This window comes from Pan troglodytes, chromosome 19, assembly GCF_028858775.2.
Source record: "Pan troglodytes isolate AG18354 chromosome 19, NHGRI_mPanTro3-v2.0_pri, whole genome shotgun sequence".
In the NCBI taxonomy this organism is placed as follows: domain Eukaryota; kingdom Metazoa; phylum Chordata; class Mammalia; order Primates; family Hominidae; genus Pan; species Pan troglodytes.
This window is the reverse complement of record NC_072417.2, coordinates 62,620,822-62,636,731: the sequence shown is the minus strand read 5'-3', so window position 1 is coordinate 62,636,731 and position 15,910 is coordinate 62,620,822. Positions and strand designations below refer to the sequence as shown.

The following is a 15,910-nucleotide window of genomic DNA, read 5'->3' as shown; positions in this document are numbered from 1 at the left end:
CCGGGGCCTGGCGCTGCCCTACTCCTACCTGAACCCCGCGGCCGCAGAGAACGGAATCGCGGTGAGAGCGCGCGGCGCGCACAGCCTGCACCTGCACCCCGCGGCGCCAGCCCTGCCGCCAGCGCCCCAGTAACTTGCCGCGCGCATTCACAGCCAGACCCAGGGAAAGGAAGGTTTTTTGTTTTTTTGTTTGTTTGGTGTTTTGGTCTCTGAGGTTTTTGTGGTTTTTGCTTGTTTGTTTTGTTTTGTTTTGTTGAAAATAGTAGGGCACAGAATGGGGAGAGGAGAGACGGGAAGCGCGCTCCTAAATAGAAATGCTGTTCTCAATCAGCACCGGGTCCAGGTAGTAGTAGGGGATGGGAAGGCACTTGTTGCGCTGGCGGATGTCGTGTGAGATCTGGTTCAGGCGCTGGCGGAACGCCTCTATGCTCCTCCGCGGGGCCTCCTCCACGAAGTGAATGTCCGGGAAGTGTCCCAGGGGCCGCTGCGGGCAGAGAGCTCGACAGCTGGGACCAGGGCCGGCCAGCACCCCCTCCTCCTGCCGGTGGCCCTGGCCCCTCCACCCTTTGGTTTCAGTGGCCTCTCACTCCCTGCTCCCCTCTTGACGCCGCTAGTTATCCTCCCCCATCCCCGGCTTCTGGTCCCCTCCCTGTGCTCAGAGTCCCCCATCCCGTCTCGCACCCTGTCGTCAGGCTCTCGGCTGAGGGTCCAGAGCACCAGCAGCGTGATGCACGTGGTCTTCACATCCGGCAACGTGTCCATGAAGGTCTCCAGAGTGGTCAGCCCCTTAGTCTGAATCGGTGGATTCCGCATGGACGCTGGGAAGTTGGGCATCCAGGCGGTGAACTCCATCTGGAGGTGGGATAGAGGCGCGGGTCTGGGTGGAAGAGTACCTCAGGAGTTTCCTTCCACCAGGTGCTGACCACCCGCCCTCTAGTCGCTGAGATGGACTCCCCGCCCTTGGCGCTGAGGCTGGGCTGGGTTGGTTAGACTGGGGGTGGGGCTGGGTGTGGGGCTGGGGCTGAGAGTTGGGGCTGAGGCTCGGTTTCCGTTGGGACTGGAGTTGAAGCTGGAACAAGTTGAGGCTGGACCAGGGATTATGGCTGAGGCTGGGTTTGAGGTTGGGGCATGGACGAAATTTAGAAAGTCTGAGCCTGGGGCTGGGCCTGGGCTGGTGAGACCGCCGGTACCTGGCCTGTGTTGACAGCAGCGTGCTTGGCAGAGCAGGTGTAGATGACTATGGTGACATATCGGATCAGCTCAGGCACGGTTCGCAAGCACCTAGGGAAGCCTGACCGGCGGGGGAAAAGCCCAGGCGACGTCAGTCGTGCCCTGGTACTGGCTGCCCGGCAGAGGGCGCCACCATGCCCCGCTCTCACCGTTTTGCAAAAGCTTCAAGCTGCCGCATCCGTACCCTCATCCTGCCTGCGTGACCCTCCTGTGGCAGCAACCCCATCTCCCCTAACCCAGATCATAAGGCTGGGGACGGAGGACTTGGCCAGAAGTCCTCCAGGGCTGCTCCTGGCCCCTGCCTAACCAGTGGCCCTCAGATCTCTCTTCCAGTTTCCCTGGGGATGCCACTCTGGTCCCAGACCTGGGGATGTTGGGAGAGGCAGGAGGCTTTCCTGGGTTCCTTCGGAAGAGTCCTGCCCCGACTCAACCCAGCGCCCCCTCTCCACTCCCTCCCATCACCTCCTTCCAGACTCTGTGCCCACTCCAGATGGATTTCTCAGTCCCACACATCTTCCCTACCAAGCTGCTGGCTTCCCTTTCCTGTTGTCCCGTGTGAACCTCAGGTTGCTTCTCTTTCCTGTTGTCCGGTGTGTCCTGGTTGCCATGGTGATCTCAGGTTCCAAAAGTCCCACATATTCAAACCAGACCCATCATCTTCCTCCCTAACCGCTCCTCCTTTTAGCCCCCAGCTCAATGGATGACCTACATCACGTATCCAGTTGCAAAAGTCTGAAACGTGGAGTCGCCCTTGGCCCCTCCCTCCCCTCCCCCTCCCCTCACCACCAAACTCAAACCATCACCCAGTCCTGTCATTTCTAGCTCTGGAATTCTCTGTGGCATCCCCACAGCCCTTACCCTAGTCAGGTCCCCAGTCTTCCCTCCTGGACACCACAACAGCTTCCCTAACTGTCTCCTGACTGCCAGTGCAGCCTGATATTCTAGCATACAAGTCTGATCTCCTTGCAAAACCCTCCCTGGATCCCTCTGGCCCTTAACCAGGCTGTGCAGCCTGGCCGTGGCTCACGGCCTCAGCCTCAGCCCATTGGGAACCTCCCCACGTCCCACGCTAAGCTCCAGTTGCAGAGAACGTGATTACAGTAAGCAGCTCCTGGAACTCCCTATGCTCTCTCTGGCTTTCTCGACTTTCCACATACTGCTCCCATGCGGAACTCTCCGTCCCCATCCTCAGTCATCTCGAGGCTAACCTCTCCATCCTGCAGATCTTAGCTAGATGTTAGCCAAGAAGTTAGATTTCAGCTAGATCTTAGCTTGCTGCTCCTGCCCTGTCTTCTCTCCACTACCCCTTCCCAAAGTGGGTTAGGCGCCTTCCCTGGGCTTCCCCACAACTTACTTTAGGGAAGTACCTGCCACCCCAGACTGTGAACTCCTTGAAGGCAGGCACCTTCACCACCTGTCTTTTTCCCTTTTGCCTCCTCAATAACCAGCACAGTGTTGCATTGTGGATGCTCACTGGATATTTGTTGAGTGTGTACCCAGGTGGCGGGACCTCAGGGCGCTTTCACCCCTCTCCTGGAGCTGCCAGCTCCCTGGCCTCCTGCCCCTTCCCGTTGGAGCTCATACCCCATTTCACAGTCCACAAAGATTTGTTTCTGGGGTGGGGCTGGGACCCCTCCAGATCTCTGCAGAGATGACCCACAGCCCCTAATCTCAGACAGGGACCCATTGCCAGCCACGTTTTCTTCCCCAACCTCTCTGAGATGCCACTGCTCCAGGGGCCAGAGAAGAGCCTGTCAAAATCCTAGGGCAGCAATTTGGTCTCCTTCAGTCTACAATAAAATATGTTCTGATCCAGCCCAGGAGGGCCCTAGCAGACCTGCCTGGGGGCTGCCCCTCAGTCCCAGCTCCCCCTGATTGCCCAGGTGTCCAGGCCCATACCTGAGCTCTCCCGCCCCAGGAGGCACTCTTTAAATATTTCCTGCACCCAGGACTGCAATTCCGGATCACCCTCCACAGCTGCGTCACTCGGGTAATAATAGGTGATGATCTCCGTCACATACCTGACCAGGGGACAGGGCCTCAGTTTGGATCCTCCTCCCCTCCCACTCCTCAGCCAGGCTTCTCCCACCTCCCCCAGGGTGCCCTGACCTCAGTTGGCCCCAGAGCTGCCCCAGGCCTGTGGGAGGGCAAGTCCTGTGGGGCAGAAGTGGAGAGGATGGCTTGGCAAGGTCAGAACACACCCAGAGCACTCCCTTATAAGGGATGGGCAAGGCCTACAGGCATCTCAGATCCCAGAAGCGATTTGGCCAGCAAAGGTGGGCTGGGGACCCAAGCAAGGAAGGGGCCTGCTGGGCTGAGGGTGTAGGTGTGATGGACACACAGACCCCAGGCCCCTTCCCCAAGGCCAAGCCCCTGGATGACACCAGACCCACACTCAGTTCTCTAGAAGCTCCCCACACCCTCTCCAACATCCCAGGGTGTCCACCCTGAGAGCCACCCACTGCTGTCCTGAGCTCACTTCTCCAGTGCATTCCACACCGCCAAGCTGTCATCGCGGTAGTAATATCCAGGCAGGTCCTGGACCCCACGCTCCACAAAGTCATTGGGGAGGTAGAGGCTGTCATAGGTGAGCTCCGACAGAGCCCGTACCATCACCCCAGCAAAGCCTTCCACGCCCAGGGACATGCCCTGTGAGGGAGGAGGCAGATCCTGGAGCCGGACAGGCATCCCTGGCACCCCTTCAGGTCCTCTAGGATCCCTGTAAGTGCCCCTGTAACCCCTGACCCAGCCCACCCCACCTCCAGGAACAATCCTGCTCCGGGCCAGCACACCAGCCCTGCCTCTGCTCCTTTCTAGACAGGAGAACCAACTTCATCCAGCTCCCTCCCTTCATGCCCCCTCATGATGACCCAAAGGCAAATGGGAAGTCCTCCTCTTCATCTAACTGCAAAGGCCAGAGGAAAACAAATGTCTCGTTGGGGTTGGGGGCAGAAGTCTTACCTTGGCAGAGAGCCCCCCCTCATTGAGGAGAACGGCCCGGCCAATGCTGTTGATCTGGACGGTGTATCGGGTATGGGGGATGAGGAGCTGTGGGGAGAGCAAGGAGGATGAAGAGAGAGGGCTGAAGTGGCCCCCAAAAGAGCTCAGCTCCCCATTTCTGTAACATCAGATCTGCTCACTCTGGGAAGTCCCTATGCCAAGCCCTCTCTTGTGGTCCCCAGATGCCCCCCAGGCTGACTGGAGTCTCTCTGACTGCTCAGTGGGCCTGGGGGTTTTCGGAGGCCAGGTGAGGGCCATGATGCCCGGGGGAGGCTCCTTCTCCCAAGCCCATACCTTGTAGAGGGGGTGGCACATGGGCAGGTTCCTCAGCAAGGCCAGGCAGAAGGCCTCGGCAATGAGGTGGGTCTCCAGCAGGTGGGCGATGGCCTCGTGGCTGTAGAACTCCGCATAGCGTACCCACGTCTTGGCTAGCAGCCAGTCCCACTCAGAATCACTGGGCAGGAAGATGGGGCAATCTGGCCCAGGGGTCTGGCTGAGCTAGGGGTGGTGAAAGAGAAAGGGTTAGGTGAGGGCAGAGACCCACACACATAAAGGCCCCACCGCAGGAAGGAGGCAGAAGGGAGTATGAGAAGGTGAAAACACTCCTAAGCTCCGCTCCCACTGGTCCCCTGAGCACCCCTGGGCCTTTCCTCCCTCCCCACATTTGATCTTGCTGTTCCCTCTGCTCAACTGCAGTACCTTCCTCTTGCCCCTGTCTCTACCTGGCAGCTCCCACTTATTCTTCAAGAACCATCTCACAAGCTGCCTCCTCTGGCAAGACTTCCTTACTTCAGCCACACCTCCACCACATTCAGGTGCGCAGGTTGTGCACTGCACAAGGATTCCTAGCCCCTCAGGGGGCAGGCAGATCACTGAAATCAGCCTACGCTATTCCATTAAGGAGCCAGGAGCATCAGGCTCTGGGGCTCTGGCCCATCCCCCCAGAGGGAGCCTCTTTCTAACTTGCACATGACCCTTGGGGGGACCTCTGGGAAGGAAACACCCAGTTCCTTCCTCTGCCAGACCAGATTCCCAAGGCAGAGGCTAAGTCTAATTATCTCAGTATTTCCAGTAGGGACCTGACCCCCTTCAGGGATTGGTTTTCCAGGTGGATGGATGGATGAAGTCAAAGAGACAAGCACACCCCACAGACACATATACATGCACACACTCACAGATGCACACACATAGGGGCATACAAGTACAGCTGGCCCTCCGTATCCATGGGTTCCACACCAGTGGATTCCACCAGCAACAGATGGAAAATATTCTGGGAAAAAAAGTGTCTCTGCTGAACGTGTACAGACTTTTTTCCCTTGTCATTCCCTAAACAATACAGTGTAACAACTATCTACATAGCATTTACATTGTATTGTATTGGATACTATAAGAAATCCAGAAAGGATCTATTTTATTTCATTTTATTTATTTATTTATTTTTTTTTTGAGAAGGAGTCTTGCTCTGTCACCAGGCTGGAGTGCAGTGGCACGATGTCTGCTCACTGCAACCTCTGCCTCCTGGGTTCAAGAGATTCTCCTGCCTCAGCCTCCTGAATATCTGGGACTACAGGCGCCGCCCCCCACCATGCCCAGCTAATTTTTGTAGTTTTAGTAAAGATGGGGTTTCCCCATGTTGGCCAAGCTGGTCTTGAGCTCCTGACCTCAGGTAATCTGCCCACCTCGGCCTCCCAAAGTGCTGGGATTACAGGCGTGAGCCACCACACCGGGCCTAGAGAGCGGGCCTAGAGAGGATTGAAAATACACAAGAGGGCCGGGCGAGGTGGCTCACGCCTGTAGTCCCAGTACTTTGGGAGGCTGAGGCGGGAGAATCGCTTGAGCCCAGAAGTGCAACATGGAAGAAAGCGTAGCGCTCCTTGTGTACACGCAGCAGCAAGAGCTCACCCAGCTCCGCTGAGCCGCGCACTTTGTACTTCTGTACCTCAGGGGACCAAGACAGCAAGCAGGTGAGAGGCGGGGAACTGCCAAGGCGGTCCTTGAGCCTTGCAAGGTGCATCTCCACCTAAGCCTATTCGGGCATACAAACCTGAGCTGCTCCCAGCCCATACCGGGTTTTTGTATGAACTAGAAAAATGTGCCCAGGCTGGACGCGGTGGCTCACGCCTGTGATCCCAACACACAAGAAGATGTGTGTAAGTTATATGTAAATACTGGGACTTTTTTTTTTTTTTTTTGAGATGGAGTCTCGCTCTGTCGCCCAGAGCGACATGCAGTGGCATGATCTAGGCTCACTGCAAGCTCCGCTTCCTGGGTTCACGCCATTCTCCTGCCTCAGCCTCCCGAGTAGCTGGGACTACAGGCGCCCGCCACCACGCCCGGCTAAATTTTTGTATTTTTAGTAGAGACGGGGTTTCACCGTGTTAGCCAGGATGGTCTTGATCTCCTGACCTCGTGATCCGCCCGCCTCGGCCTCCCAAAGTGCTGGGATTACAGGCGTGAGCCACCGCGTCCGGCAATACTGGGACATTTTATATAAGAAACTTGAGCATCTGCAGATTTTGGCATCCCGGGGAGGTCCTGGAACCAATCTCTTAAGGATAACGAGAGACGGCTGAATACAGGTCCACACGCTCACATAAGCGCGCGCACACTCGGAGGAACATTCGCGCACACAGAGGCTCAGCGGCAGCGCCGCCTGCAGCCCAGGCACCTGGATGGCGATGGGCATCATCTTGCCCTCGGGTCCGAAGTGCAGCAGGCAGAGGGGGGCGCAGTGGTGCTGCTTCCGGCCGCTGAGCTCCACGGTGGGGATGCCCTCCATGATGCGGTAGTCGGCCAGGTAAATGTTCCCCTTCTGGAGGGGAGCCGCGATGGGTGGCAAGTAGGCACCCACACGGGAAGCCCGTGACCCGCGCCGCAGGTGCACAGGGCGCTGGCGACTAGGGGCAGGGGTGCGACGGGGACAGGGACGCGGGGTGCGGGCTTGCCTGGGACTGGCGCGGGCGCCGGAGGTGGGGAGAGACGGGGATGCCGGCGAGGGAGGCCGGGAGGAGGGCCGGGGTCTCCGCCGGAGCGGGCCTCACCTCCAGCTCCGCTTGCAAGCACGTTCCCTCGCCCAGGAACGGAGCCACCATGTCGTCTGTGACGGGGAACTTGTCTGGGATCCGCGTGCAGCGGCGGATCAGGCCGGGGTTGACGCCGTTGAGGTACTGGTACCCAAAGAAGGTGTCCTCTGCCCAGTGCTCGGCCACGTACTCTGCGAGGACGGCGCGAGGGCGTCACAAGGCGGCCCGGCCCCCCTCGGGGACGGAGAGGCATGGGACAGAAGAAGACTGTGGGCACCGAGAGGAGTCGGGGAGGAAAACGAGGCCCCCAGCCTCGCGCTGAGCGGCCGGAGGAGCCCGGGGCGACATTTTCCAAGAAGCCGCCAGAGGGCGCGCGCGCGCCTCGCTGCCTCTCCCGTCCCACTGCCCCGAAGTGGGGGGCCTGCCTAGCACGCCGGAGACCGCCTGGCTCCCCCTGCTCGATCCTGGACGCCCCATTCCATACCGGAGACGACAGATTTCTTGCCAGGGAAAATTTTCCTAATGTCCTTCAGCCTCTTCCACGAATGTTTGCAGTCCAACAGGCCGCGGACTTTGAAAGCCAGTGCCCTAGGAGATGGGATTCCAGGAAGAGGCTTTCAGAGGGGCTGCCAAGCGCCGGCTGGGGCAGGTGGCGGGGCCGCCCCATCCACTTAGATCTCTGGGTCTCAGGGTCTGTGCGTCGCAAAGTCTCTGGGTCCCATGTCTCAAGATCTTTGCATCTCTAGGTCTCTGGGATCATGTCTCAGGTTTTCTGGGTCTGGGTTTCAGCTCCCTCTGCCTTCCTGGCCATTCCAACCTCTGGGGCTGTCTTGGAGGCCGCCAAGGTTGGGGGAGAGGGAAAGTCCTTGCAGGAGCCCTCGTTCTCCCGTCACTCACACGCACTCACATGGGCCCCAGGCGGACGAAGAAGGAGGCCGTCTTGAGGAAGGAGTAGCGGAGATTTAAGTTCAGGAACTTGGTGGCCTTAAAGTTGATGAGAATTGGGAATCCCGGAATATAGCCATTCCACCTGTGGGGAGAAGCGCAGGGCAACTGGGATCCAGGGGGCGGGGAGGAGGCAGGCGCCCAGGGGAAAACCATGGGCGGGGCGCAGCACAGCTTCGGGTCCTTACTCAGGCCGGTTGGGGTTGCGATGCCTCCGCACCGGAGGGCGGTAACTGGGAATGTGCACATAGCTGGGCAGGCCAGGAAGAAAGACTCGCCAGCTGCAAGGGAAACCGAGATGTCACCCTCATGCCCGTGCACCACCCCAGGGCAAAGGACCAGAGCCATCACTGCCCCCCACCTCCCTGGACCCCTGCCGGGCGCCCAGACTCTGCCACCCGCCCCCTCACTGGTAGAAGTCCTGCTTGGCTCTGATCTCCTCTTTTCTGTGCTCCAGGAGGACGGGGAGCGAGTCATCGGCTGTTGTCTTTCCTGTAGGGAGAACAAGGAGCGGACTCAAGGGCTGACCCTTGCCCCTGCCCACTTCAGGAAGCAGGAGTTCAGCTTCTGTGCCCCAGGTCGGCTCTGGGGGGGCCCATGACCAAGGAGTGGGAAGGCTCACCTTGGGAGAGTGAAGGTGCGTCCTGTCCGGAAATATCAGATAAAAGAATCACGGACCCACCCTCTTTCCTCTTGCTCTACTGTCAAGCTAAGCTCTGCTGCTGCAAAAAGTCCCTCCTCTAGACCCTCTGAAATATTTTTTATTTCTATAAATTCATGGAGTACAAGAGCAATGTTGTTACATGCATAGTGGCCAAGTTAGGGCTTTAGGTTACCCATCACCCAAATAAAGTATATTGTACCCATTAAGTAATTTCTCATCATCCACCCCCTCCCATCCTCTCACCCTTGGGAGTCTCCATTGTCTATTGTTTTGCTATGTCCATGTGTACACATTTTTTTTTTAATGGAGTCTCGTTCTCGTCACCCAGCCTGGAATGCAATGGCATGATCTCGGCTCACTGCAACCTCTGCCTCCTGGGTTCAAGCGATTCTGCTGCCTCAGTGTCCGGAGTAGGTGGGATTACAGGTGCCTGCCACCATGCCCGGCTACTTTTTGTATTTTTAGTAGACACGTGGTTTCGCCATGTTGTCCAGGGTGGTCTCGAACTCCTGACCTCAGGTCACCTGCCCGCCTCTGCCTCCCAAAGTGCTGGGATTATAGGTGTGAGCCACCACACCTGGCCCATGTGTACACATTTTTTAACACCCATTTATGGGTGAGAACATTCGGTATTTGACTTTCTGGTCTGGCTTGTTTCACTTAAGATAATGACTTCTAGTTCCATCCATGTTGCTGCAAATGACATGATTTCATTTTTTCATGACTGAATAGTATTCCACTGTGTATATATACCACATTTTCTTTATCCAGTCATCCATTAGGGCACTTAGGGTGATTCCATATCTTTGCTAGTGTGAATAGCGCCACAATAAATAAGGCATCTTTTTGATATGTTGATTTCTTTTCCTTTGGGTATATACCACTGAAATATTAATAACTGACGGTTGTTTAGCACTTACTAGGTCCCAGGTATTGGGAAAAGGGCTTGTGGGGTGCCTGTATAAACTGGCCATAAAAATATGTGACAGTAAGCTGTGGAAAGTCACAAAAGGCCTCTGAGGAGGAAAGCGTTCTTATCGCCATTATGTTCCCATGCTCTGAGCGTTAACCTGCTGTCTTATCTATAAATACTGTGTTCAAGGAGAAAGACACTCCTTTGAAACCTGGAATGTGGACAGACGCACAGGCTCCTAGTTAAGCCTGTTCCCACTAGCTGCTCTCCAATAAGTTAAAGATGTGCTGTTTGAGCACAAAGGAGATTCGTTTAAACCGCTATTGCTATAGATTATGCCTGTGACGCACTGCCTCCCTTTCAGTGTTTCGCCCTGAACATCTGCTTCTTAGATCTAAGTGACTGTACTCAGTAAATAGTGTGGAGACCAGAACTCTGGGCCTTTTGCAGCCTCCATTTTGCAACTGCCTCCCTGGCCACCACTCTTTTTGCACTCTTAACCTGTCTCTTCTCATTCCTTCGTCACCACCGGACTTTGGGTACACTACAGGTGGTGTTGAGGCTGGTCCCCAACACCAGGCACTTTGTAGACACTTTACTTTTATTAATCTAAGCCTAAGAAGCACCCTATGAGGCAGGTGACTATTACTATAGGCTGGTGACCCCTTCTTCACAACTGCAAAGTACAGAAAGCTGTGGAAATCAAGTTTGTCTGTTTGTTCCACAACAAATTCATTGGTTGACAAAGCCTGCTGTGAATCTCCCTGAGGCTATATACAATCTTTATTTAACTCACTGGGTCTAACTATCCATAGTTTTTACTGGGAAGTGTTAGTATATTTGATTGGGGTGCCCTGTGGTAGATATAGCACATAATATATGGGGTATGTGTGTGATATAGATTTATAGATGAAGATATGTATGTATACATATACATATTTTATATAAACATACACACATGTGTACAGATACATGTGTATGTAGCTTCTCAATAAAATCCGAATTTCAAAACACCCCTGGAATCAACAGTTTCAGCTAAAGGACTGTATCCCCATGCCCATTTTACAAGGAGAAACAGTCACTATTATGTATTACGTGGGGACAAGGCTGGATTTGCCCCGTAGCGGGCTGCTTCTGACCACCAACAGTTGTTAAGCCTTTTAAAATTCTGTTCAGGCCAGGTGCGGTGGTTCACGCCTGTAATCCCAGCACTTTGGACGGCCAAGGCAGGTGGATCATGAGGTCAGGAATTCAAGACCAGCCTGACCAACATGATGAAACCCCATCTCCACTAAAAATACAAAAATTAGCTGGGTGTGGTGTTGCACGCCTGTAATCCCAGCTACTCTGGAGGCTGAAGCAGGAAAATCGCTTGAACCCAGGAAGCAGAGGTTGCAATGAGCTGAGATCACGCCACTGCACTCCCGCCTGGGTGACGGAGCGAGACTCTGTCTCAAAAAAAAAAAAAACAACTCCGTTCAGATGTCATCTTATTGGATTCTCACATCCACCCTGTGAAGTAGGTTCTGTTGTTATCTCCATTTTACAGATGAGGGCACCAAGGCTTAGAAGAATTTGGAAATGTGGCCGGGTGCGGTGGCTCACACCTGTAATCCCAGCACTTTGGGAGGCCAAGGCAGGCAGATCACAAGGTCAGGAGATCGAAACCATCTTGGCTAACACGGTGAAACCCCGTCTGTACTAAAAATACAAAAAATTAGCCAGGCATGGTGGCACACGCCTGTAGTCCCAGCTACTCAGGAGGCTGAGGCAGGAGAATCACTTGAACCTGGAAGGTGGAGGTTGCAGTGAGCCGAGATTGCGCCACTGCACTCCAGGGCGACAGAGCGAGACTCCATCTCAAAAAAAAAAGAATTTGGAAATATGCCCAAATGTCCAGCTAGTCAGCGGAAGAACTGAGACCTAAGTCCAGGTCCGTCTTTCTCCAGCACCCTGGCTGGTAGTCCCCAGGCTGGCCTGTGCCTACCACTGCAGCCCATCATTTCCCCTCAAGTCCCTTACCTCACCACCCTCTCCCTCCTCCACCTGCCTCAGCTCATGTTGTATTCTGGATGAACAGTGCTCCCTGGAGTTGTGCAACCCAGAGACCCAGCTCGTTTTCATCCCCAGGGCGGAAGCCTCACTCCTTTGAGGGCCCTATGGGTGACTCAAGTCTCCCTGTCCTGTTGCATGGCAGCGGCCCCACCCAACCCCATTCCTGCCTGGCCACCAGCGTCACCCTGCCTGTCCCCTGCTTCCATGTCACCCAGACCTGTCACTCAGGAAGATGCTCTGTGTCCCCAGTGAGACCCTCCCCTTGGCATGCTCACCATCTCCCAGGCTTTCCTCGCCTTTCCTTTCCCCAGCTCAGGCCCTGTACCCCAATCCTGAGGGAAGATTCTAGCACAGGGCAATGAGAAACCGAAGAGAGGTAGTCAGCTGCAGGGAGGATGGGGCTTCGGGCCCTGGGTGTCCTCAGCTCAGCCTTTCCCTCCCATTCGCCTCAAGGGAAGCCAACAGACACTCAGGTGGTGGAACTGGGAGATAAGAGAGGACAGGCCCCCAGTCCTCATGCAGCACCACAAATTAGGAAGCTGACCCCAGCCCACCACACAAGGGGCTCTGGCAGGGGTGGGTGCAAGGAGCTCAGCCACTCAGGTCCTATGTCTCTCCCATGGGAGTAACCAAGCAACTGGAAAAACCACTGGGCAGCCTTAGCCAGCCTTAACCTTGGAGAAACCCTGACAGTCTATCTGAATAACAGGGCCTCTATTAGATAGATCCTTACTGGATTAAGGGGGGCCTTTTGGAGTAACAGTGCATCTTGTTAGAGAAATATGGTATCCTGTTGGGAAAATAGGGAGTCCTTTGGAGCAATAGAACATCCCATCAGTCTAAAAAATGCTCAATTAGAAAACTGGGGCTCATGCCTGTAATGCTAGCACTTTGGGAGGCTGAGGCAGGCAGATCACCTGAGTTCAGGAGTTTGAGACCAGCCTGGCCAACAAGGTGAAACCCCGTCTCTACTAAAAATGCAAAAATTAGCATCAGGAGGCTGAGGCAGGAGAATCGCTTGAACCTGGGAGGTGGAGGTTGCAGTGAGCCGAGATCGTGCCATTGCACTCCAGCCTGGGCAACAAGAGTGAAACTCCGTCTCAAAAAAAGAAAGCTAGGGCGTCATAATTATAAGACCACAGCACCATGGAGACCTGTTGAACTCAAAGGGCTTCTAAATGGGATAGCAACGTGCTGGTTGGAATAATGGGGCATCCTGTTATAGTAACAGAATCCTGCTGGAGTAACAGGGTGTCTTTCTGGAGCGCATATGATTGGCATCATAAATAGGCCTCCTGTGAGAGTCCTGAGCCTGTACTTAGCATCACAAGGGGTCTTTTTAACGTGGCCGGGCATCTTATAGGAGTCAGGGAAGACTGGAGATGTAGCGGGGAGCGCACTCTGGGAATGCTGTCTGCTGCCAGATGGGGATGCTGAGGGTAGCCGCTGGGCCTCAGGCACCTCTCTTCCTCCAGTGTGCAGCCCCAAGCTGAGCTCAGGGCAGCAGCACTGACTGAGGGAAATGTGTGACAGTGGCAGGAGAGCCCAGGAGTCCCTGGTGGGGCTGGGCCCCCCTCTGGCTTGATGGGAGCCTGGGTGCCATGCCAGGGTAGCAGGCTGGAGCTAGAGGCCTCACGGCCATAGGATGGAGCAGGGTGATGAGGGCTTACCTGTGGCCTCCCGGAGTGCCAGGGTCTCGTAGCCATCCATCCACTGGTAGGCGGGGAAGTGGTAGATACGGCCGTTGGGGGCACAGATCTGCACATAGTTGCAGTACCAAGGGTCCTTGGGGAAGAAGGAGTACCGCTCTTTGTGCAGGCGGATGATGATGAGCTCACCCAGGTCCTGAGGGCACTGCACGGTGTACTGGTCCACCTAGGCAGGATGCAAGCCTGGCTGAGCGGGCAGGACTTCACCCTGGCTCCCAGGCCGCCCACCCCTCTGGCCCCTCACCCAGGCGCTGCTCATGCTGGGCAATGCTCACCTCCCTGGACTGACGGAGGGACAGGATATTGACCTGATCATTGAGCTTCCTTCTGACTTCTCCAGCTTGGGGGTCTCCTACTGGATTCCTCTACCCAGGGCTGTGTAGGACTCCAGCCCCTCCTTCTCTCCATCCCCAGCTCCTGTCTTCTCCCACTCCCCTCTCCAGGCACCTGAGGTTGCAGGAACCCTTCAGACCCCTGAGGACTTGGGTACCACTCTACAGTTTTCGAGTGGGGAGAGGCCCAGCCAGCCCCTTCTCCCATTCATCAATGAAGATGCAGATATTCAGAATGGCCACATAGATAGAGTGACCTATTAAGGTCGCCTAGCAGCAGGTGGCTGGGTCTGACTCAAAATCAGGTCTGAGGGCCTGCAAAGCGTGCCTTCCACTAGACAGGCTGGTCTGATGCCATTTTAAGTCACAGAGAATCCAGTGCAAATGTGAGACAGTTAGGAGGCAGCTGAATTAGGAAGAGTGACTGAGAATGGAAGAGAGAGGGATGCGGGAGAGGGGGTAAGACAGAAAGGGGAGGAGAGCAAAGGGGAAGGAAAGCAGGTGGAAAGGATTGAGAAAAGAGAGATGCAGGATAGGCAGAGACAGGGAGAGAGGGCTGAGGAAGAGGGAGAGAGAAGAAAAGGATGGGGAGGGAGATGAGGAATGCCTGAAAGGGTTAGAGATGAAGGAGCAGGATGGAGAAGGATGGCCCAGAGATCTGGGACATGGGCGAGGGCTGGAAGCCAGCTCTGGACAAGGCGTGTAGAGCCACCGGGGAGCCCACTGCCTTCGGAGCTGTGCCTCAGCTCTCCAGCCTCTCCTCGCCAAGCTCAGCTCACCTGGCTCCCCCTGCGCACCTTCACCCCTCCCGGGGCCACAAAGACACACAGACACACACAGACACACACAGACACACAGACACACACACACACACACACTCTTACCGCCCCAGTTGCAAAGTCTCTCCCAAAGTGGTTCAGCAGCTGCTTATGGCTCTCTCCTTGTGTCCCCACAATGGTCAGTGAGATGGAGTCCCGTGTTCCCGACAAGAGGTCGGTGCCTGTGGCCACCCTGACTTTGTAGGTGGCCATGGCTGCTCTTCAGGAGGCAAGAGGGGCACTCAGTCCCAGACACCGTGGAGGGGCCACACGAAGGCCCAAGGCAGGCAAGAGAAGCCAGGCACAGAGTGGAGTGGACAGGGCTGGCCTCCGAGGTGCAGAGGTGAGGTGGCGAGGTGGCGAGGTGGGGTGACTGGGCCTGCCAGCCAAATTCTGGAAAAGCTGCTGCCCTTGGTGGCCGGGGTGCGTGCCGGGCAGGCCCAGGCGGAGCCCAGCTGGTGGTGAGTGAGCAGGTGTCTGGGCTCCGAGCCTTCTGGGAGCTGGTGGGGAGGAAGAGCAGGCAGGGCACTGGGCCTGCCTCTGAAAGGGCGGATGGAAGATGCCGTGGATGAAGGCGCCTTCAGGGTGGGGGAGCCAGTCCAGCCTGAGCCAGGGCCCTAGGGAAGTTGCGGGAGGGGGCAGGGTGTAGTCCCCAGATCTTTATCAGACTAATAAGCTCCTTCCTCCTGCCAGTCCCCATTGGCTACAGTGCCAGGCACCCCTACTAAGCAGGGCCATGGGCAGTGAGTGACTTGCATTGGTTCTGAGGCCACTGGTGGGCGGGGGAGGGGAGGGGGAGGGGCACTAAGTTGCAGCACAGCTGGCCAGCCTCCAGGCCATTCCTCTCTGGGAAATGGGACAGGTAGTGGCCACAGTGAGAAAGCTGGCCTGTCCTTCTGCCCCAGGGCCCAGAGTCTGTGACTGGAAGGGTGGGAGGTGTTGAAGCTAGGGCTCGGGGACCACATGGGTGCAGAAAGGCCTGAAGATGCTGCGGGGAGGAACGATCAGGGTAGGAGAAGGGGATCTGTTGCTTCCTGTGGGGCCAGGATCCACTGGTGAGGGATTGGAGTTGGATATAAAATCAGAAGACCAAAAAAAAAAAAAAAACTAAATTAGAAGACAGAGTGAAATCTGGGGCATAAGAATTAAGTTAAATAGCTGGGCGTGGTGGCTCACGCCTGTAATCCCAGCACTTTAGAAAGCCAAGGCAGGTGGGTCACC

At 55.9% G+C, this 15,910-nt stretch overlaps 1 protein-coding gene across 1 annotated transcript; it reads right to left on the bottom strand.

Annotated features, from left to right (window-relative positions):
* Positions 1 to 205: 205 nt before the first annotated feature.
* Positions 206 to 15,435, bottom strand: ALOX12B (arachidonate 12-lipoxygenase, 12R type). Its single transcript, XM_511864.7, has 15 exons — positions 14,756 to 15,435; positions 13,501 to 13,705; positions 8,609 to 8,690; positions 8,387 to 8,479; positions 8,161 to 8,283; positions 7,738 to 7,841; positions 7,272 to 7,444; positions 6,899 to 7,042; positions 4,525 to 4,728; positions 4,192 to 4,278; positions 3,710 to 3,879; positions 3,130 to 3,251; positions 1,191 to 1,291; positions 682 to 852; positions 206 to 484 (listed from the first exon to the last, which is right to left on the bottom strand). Exons 1-15 carry the CDS (start codon positions 14,900 to 14,902, stop codon positions 305 to 307), a joined length of 2,106 nt encoding a protein of 701 aa, XP_511864.4. The 5' UTR covers positions 14,903 to 15,435; the 3' UTR covers positions 206 to 304.
* Positions 15,436 to 15,910: the final 475 nt, after the last annotated feature.

Bases quoted from the DNA above. Each gene is read 5' to 3' on its own strand.
- ALOX12B (XM_511864.7), bottom strand. From the start codon at position 14,902: ATGGCCACCTACAAAGTCAGGGTGGCCACAGGCACCGACCTCTTGTCG. The intron at 4,729-6,898 runs GTGCCTGGGCTG...CACCACCCCTAG, and splicing joins TGATGCCCATCGCCATCCAG to CTCAGCCAGACCCCTGGGCC. The intron at 853-1,190 runs GTACCGGCGGTC...TCCCACCTCCAG, and splicing joins CTGCTGTCAACACAGGCCAG to ATGGAGTTCACCGCCTGGAT.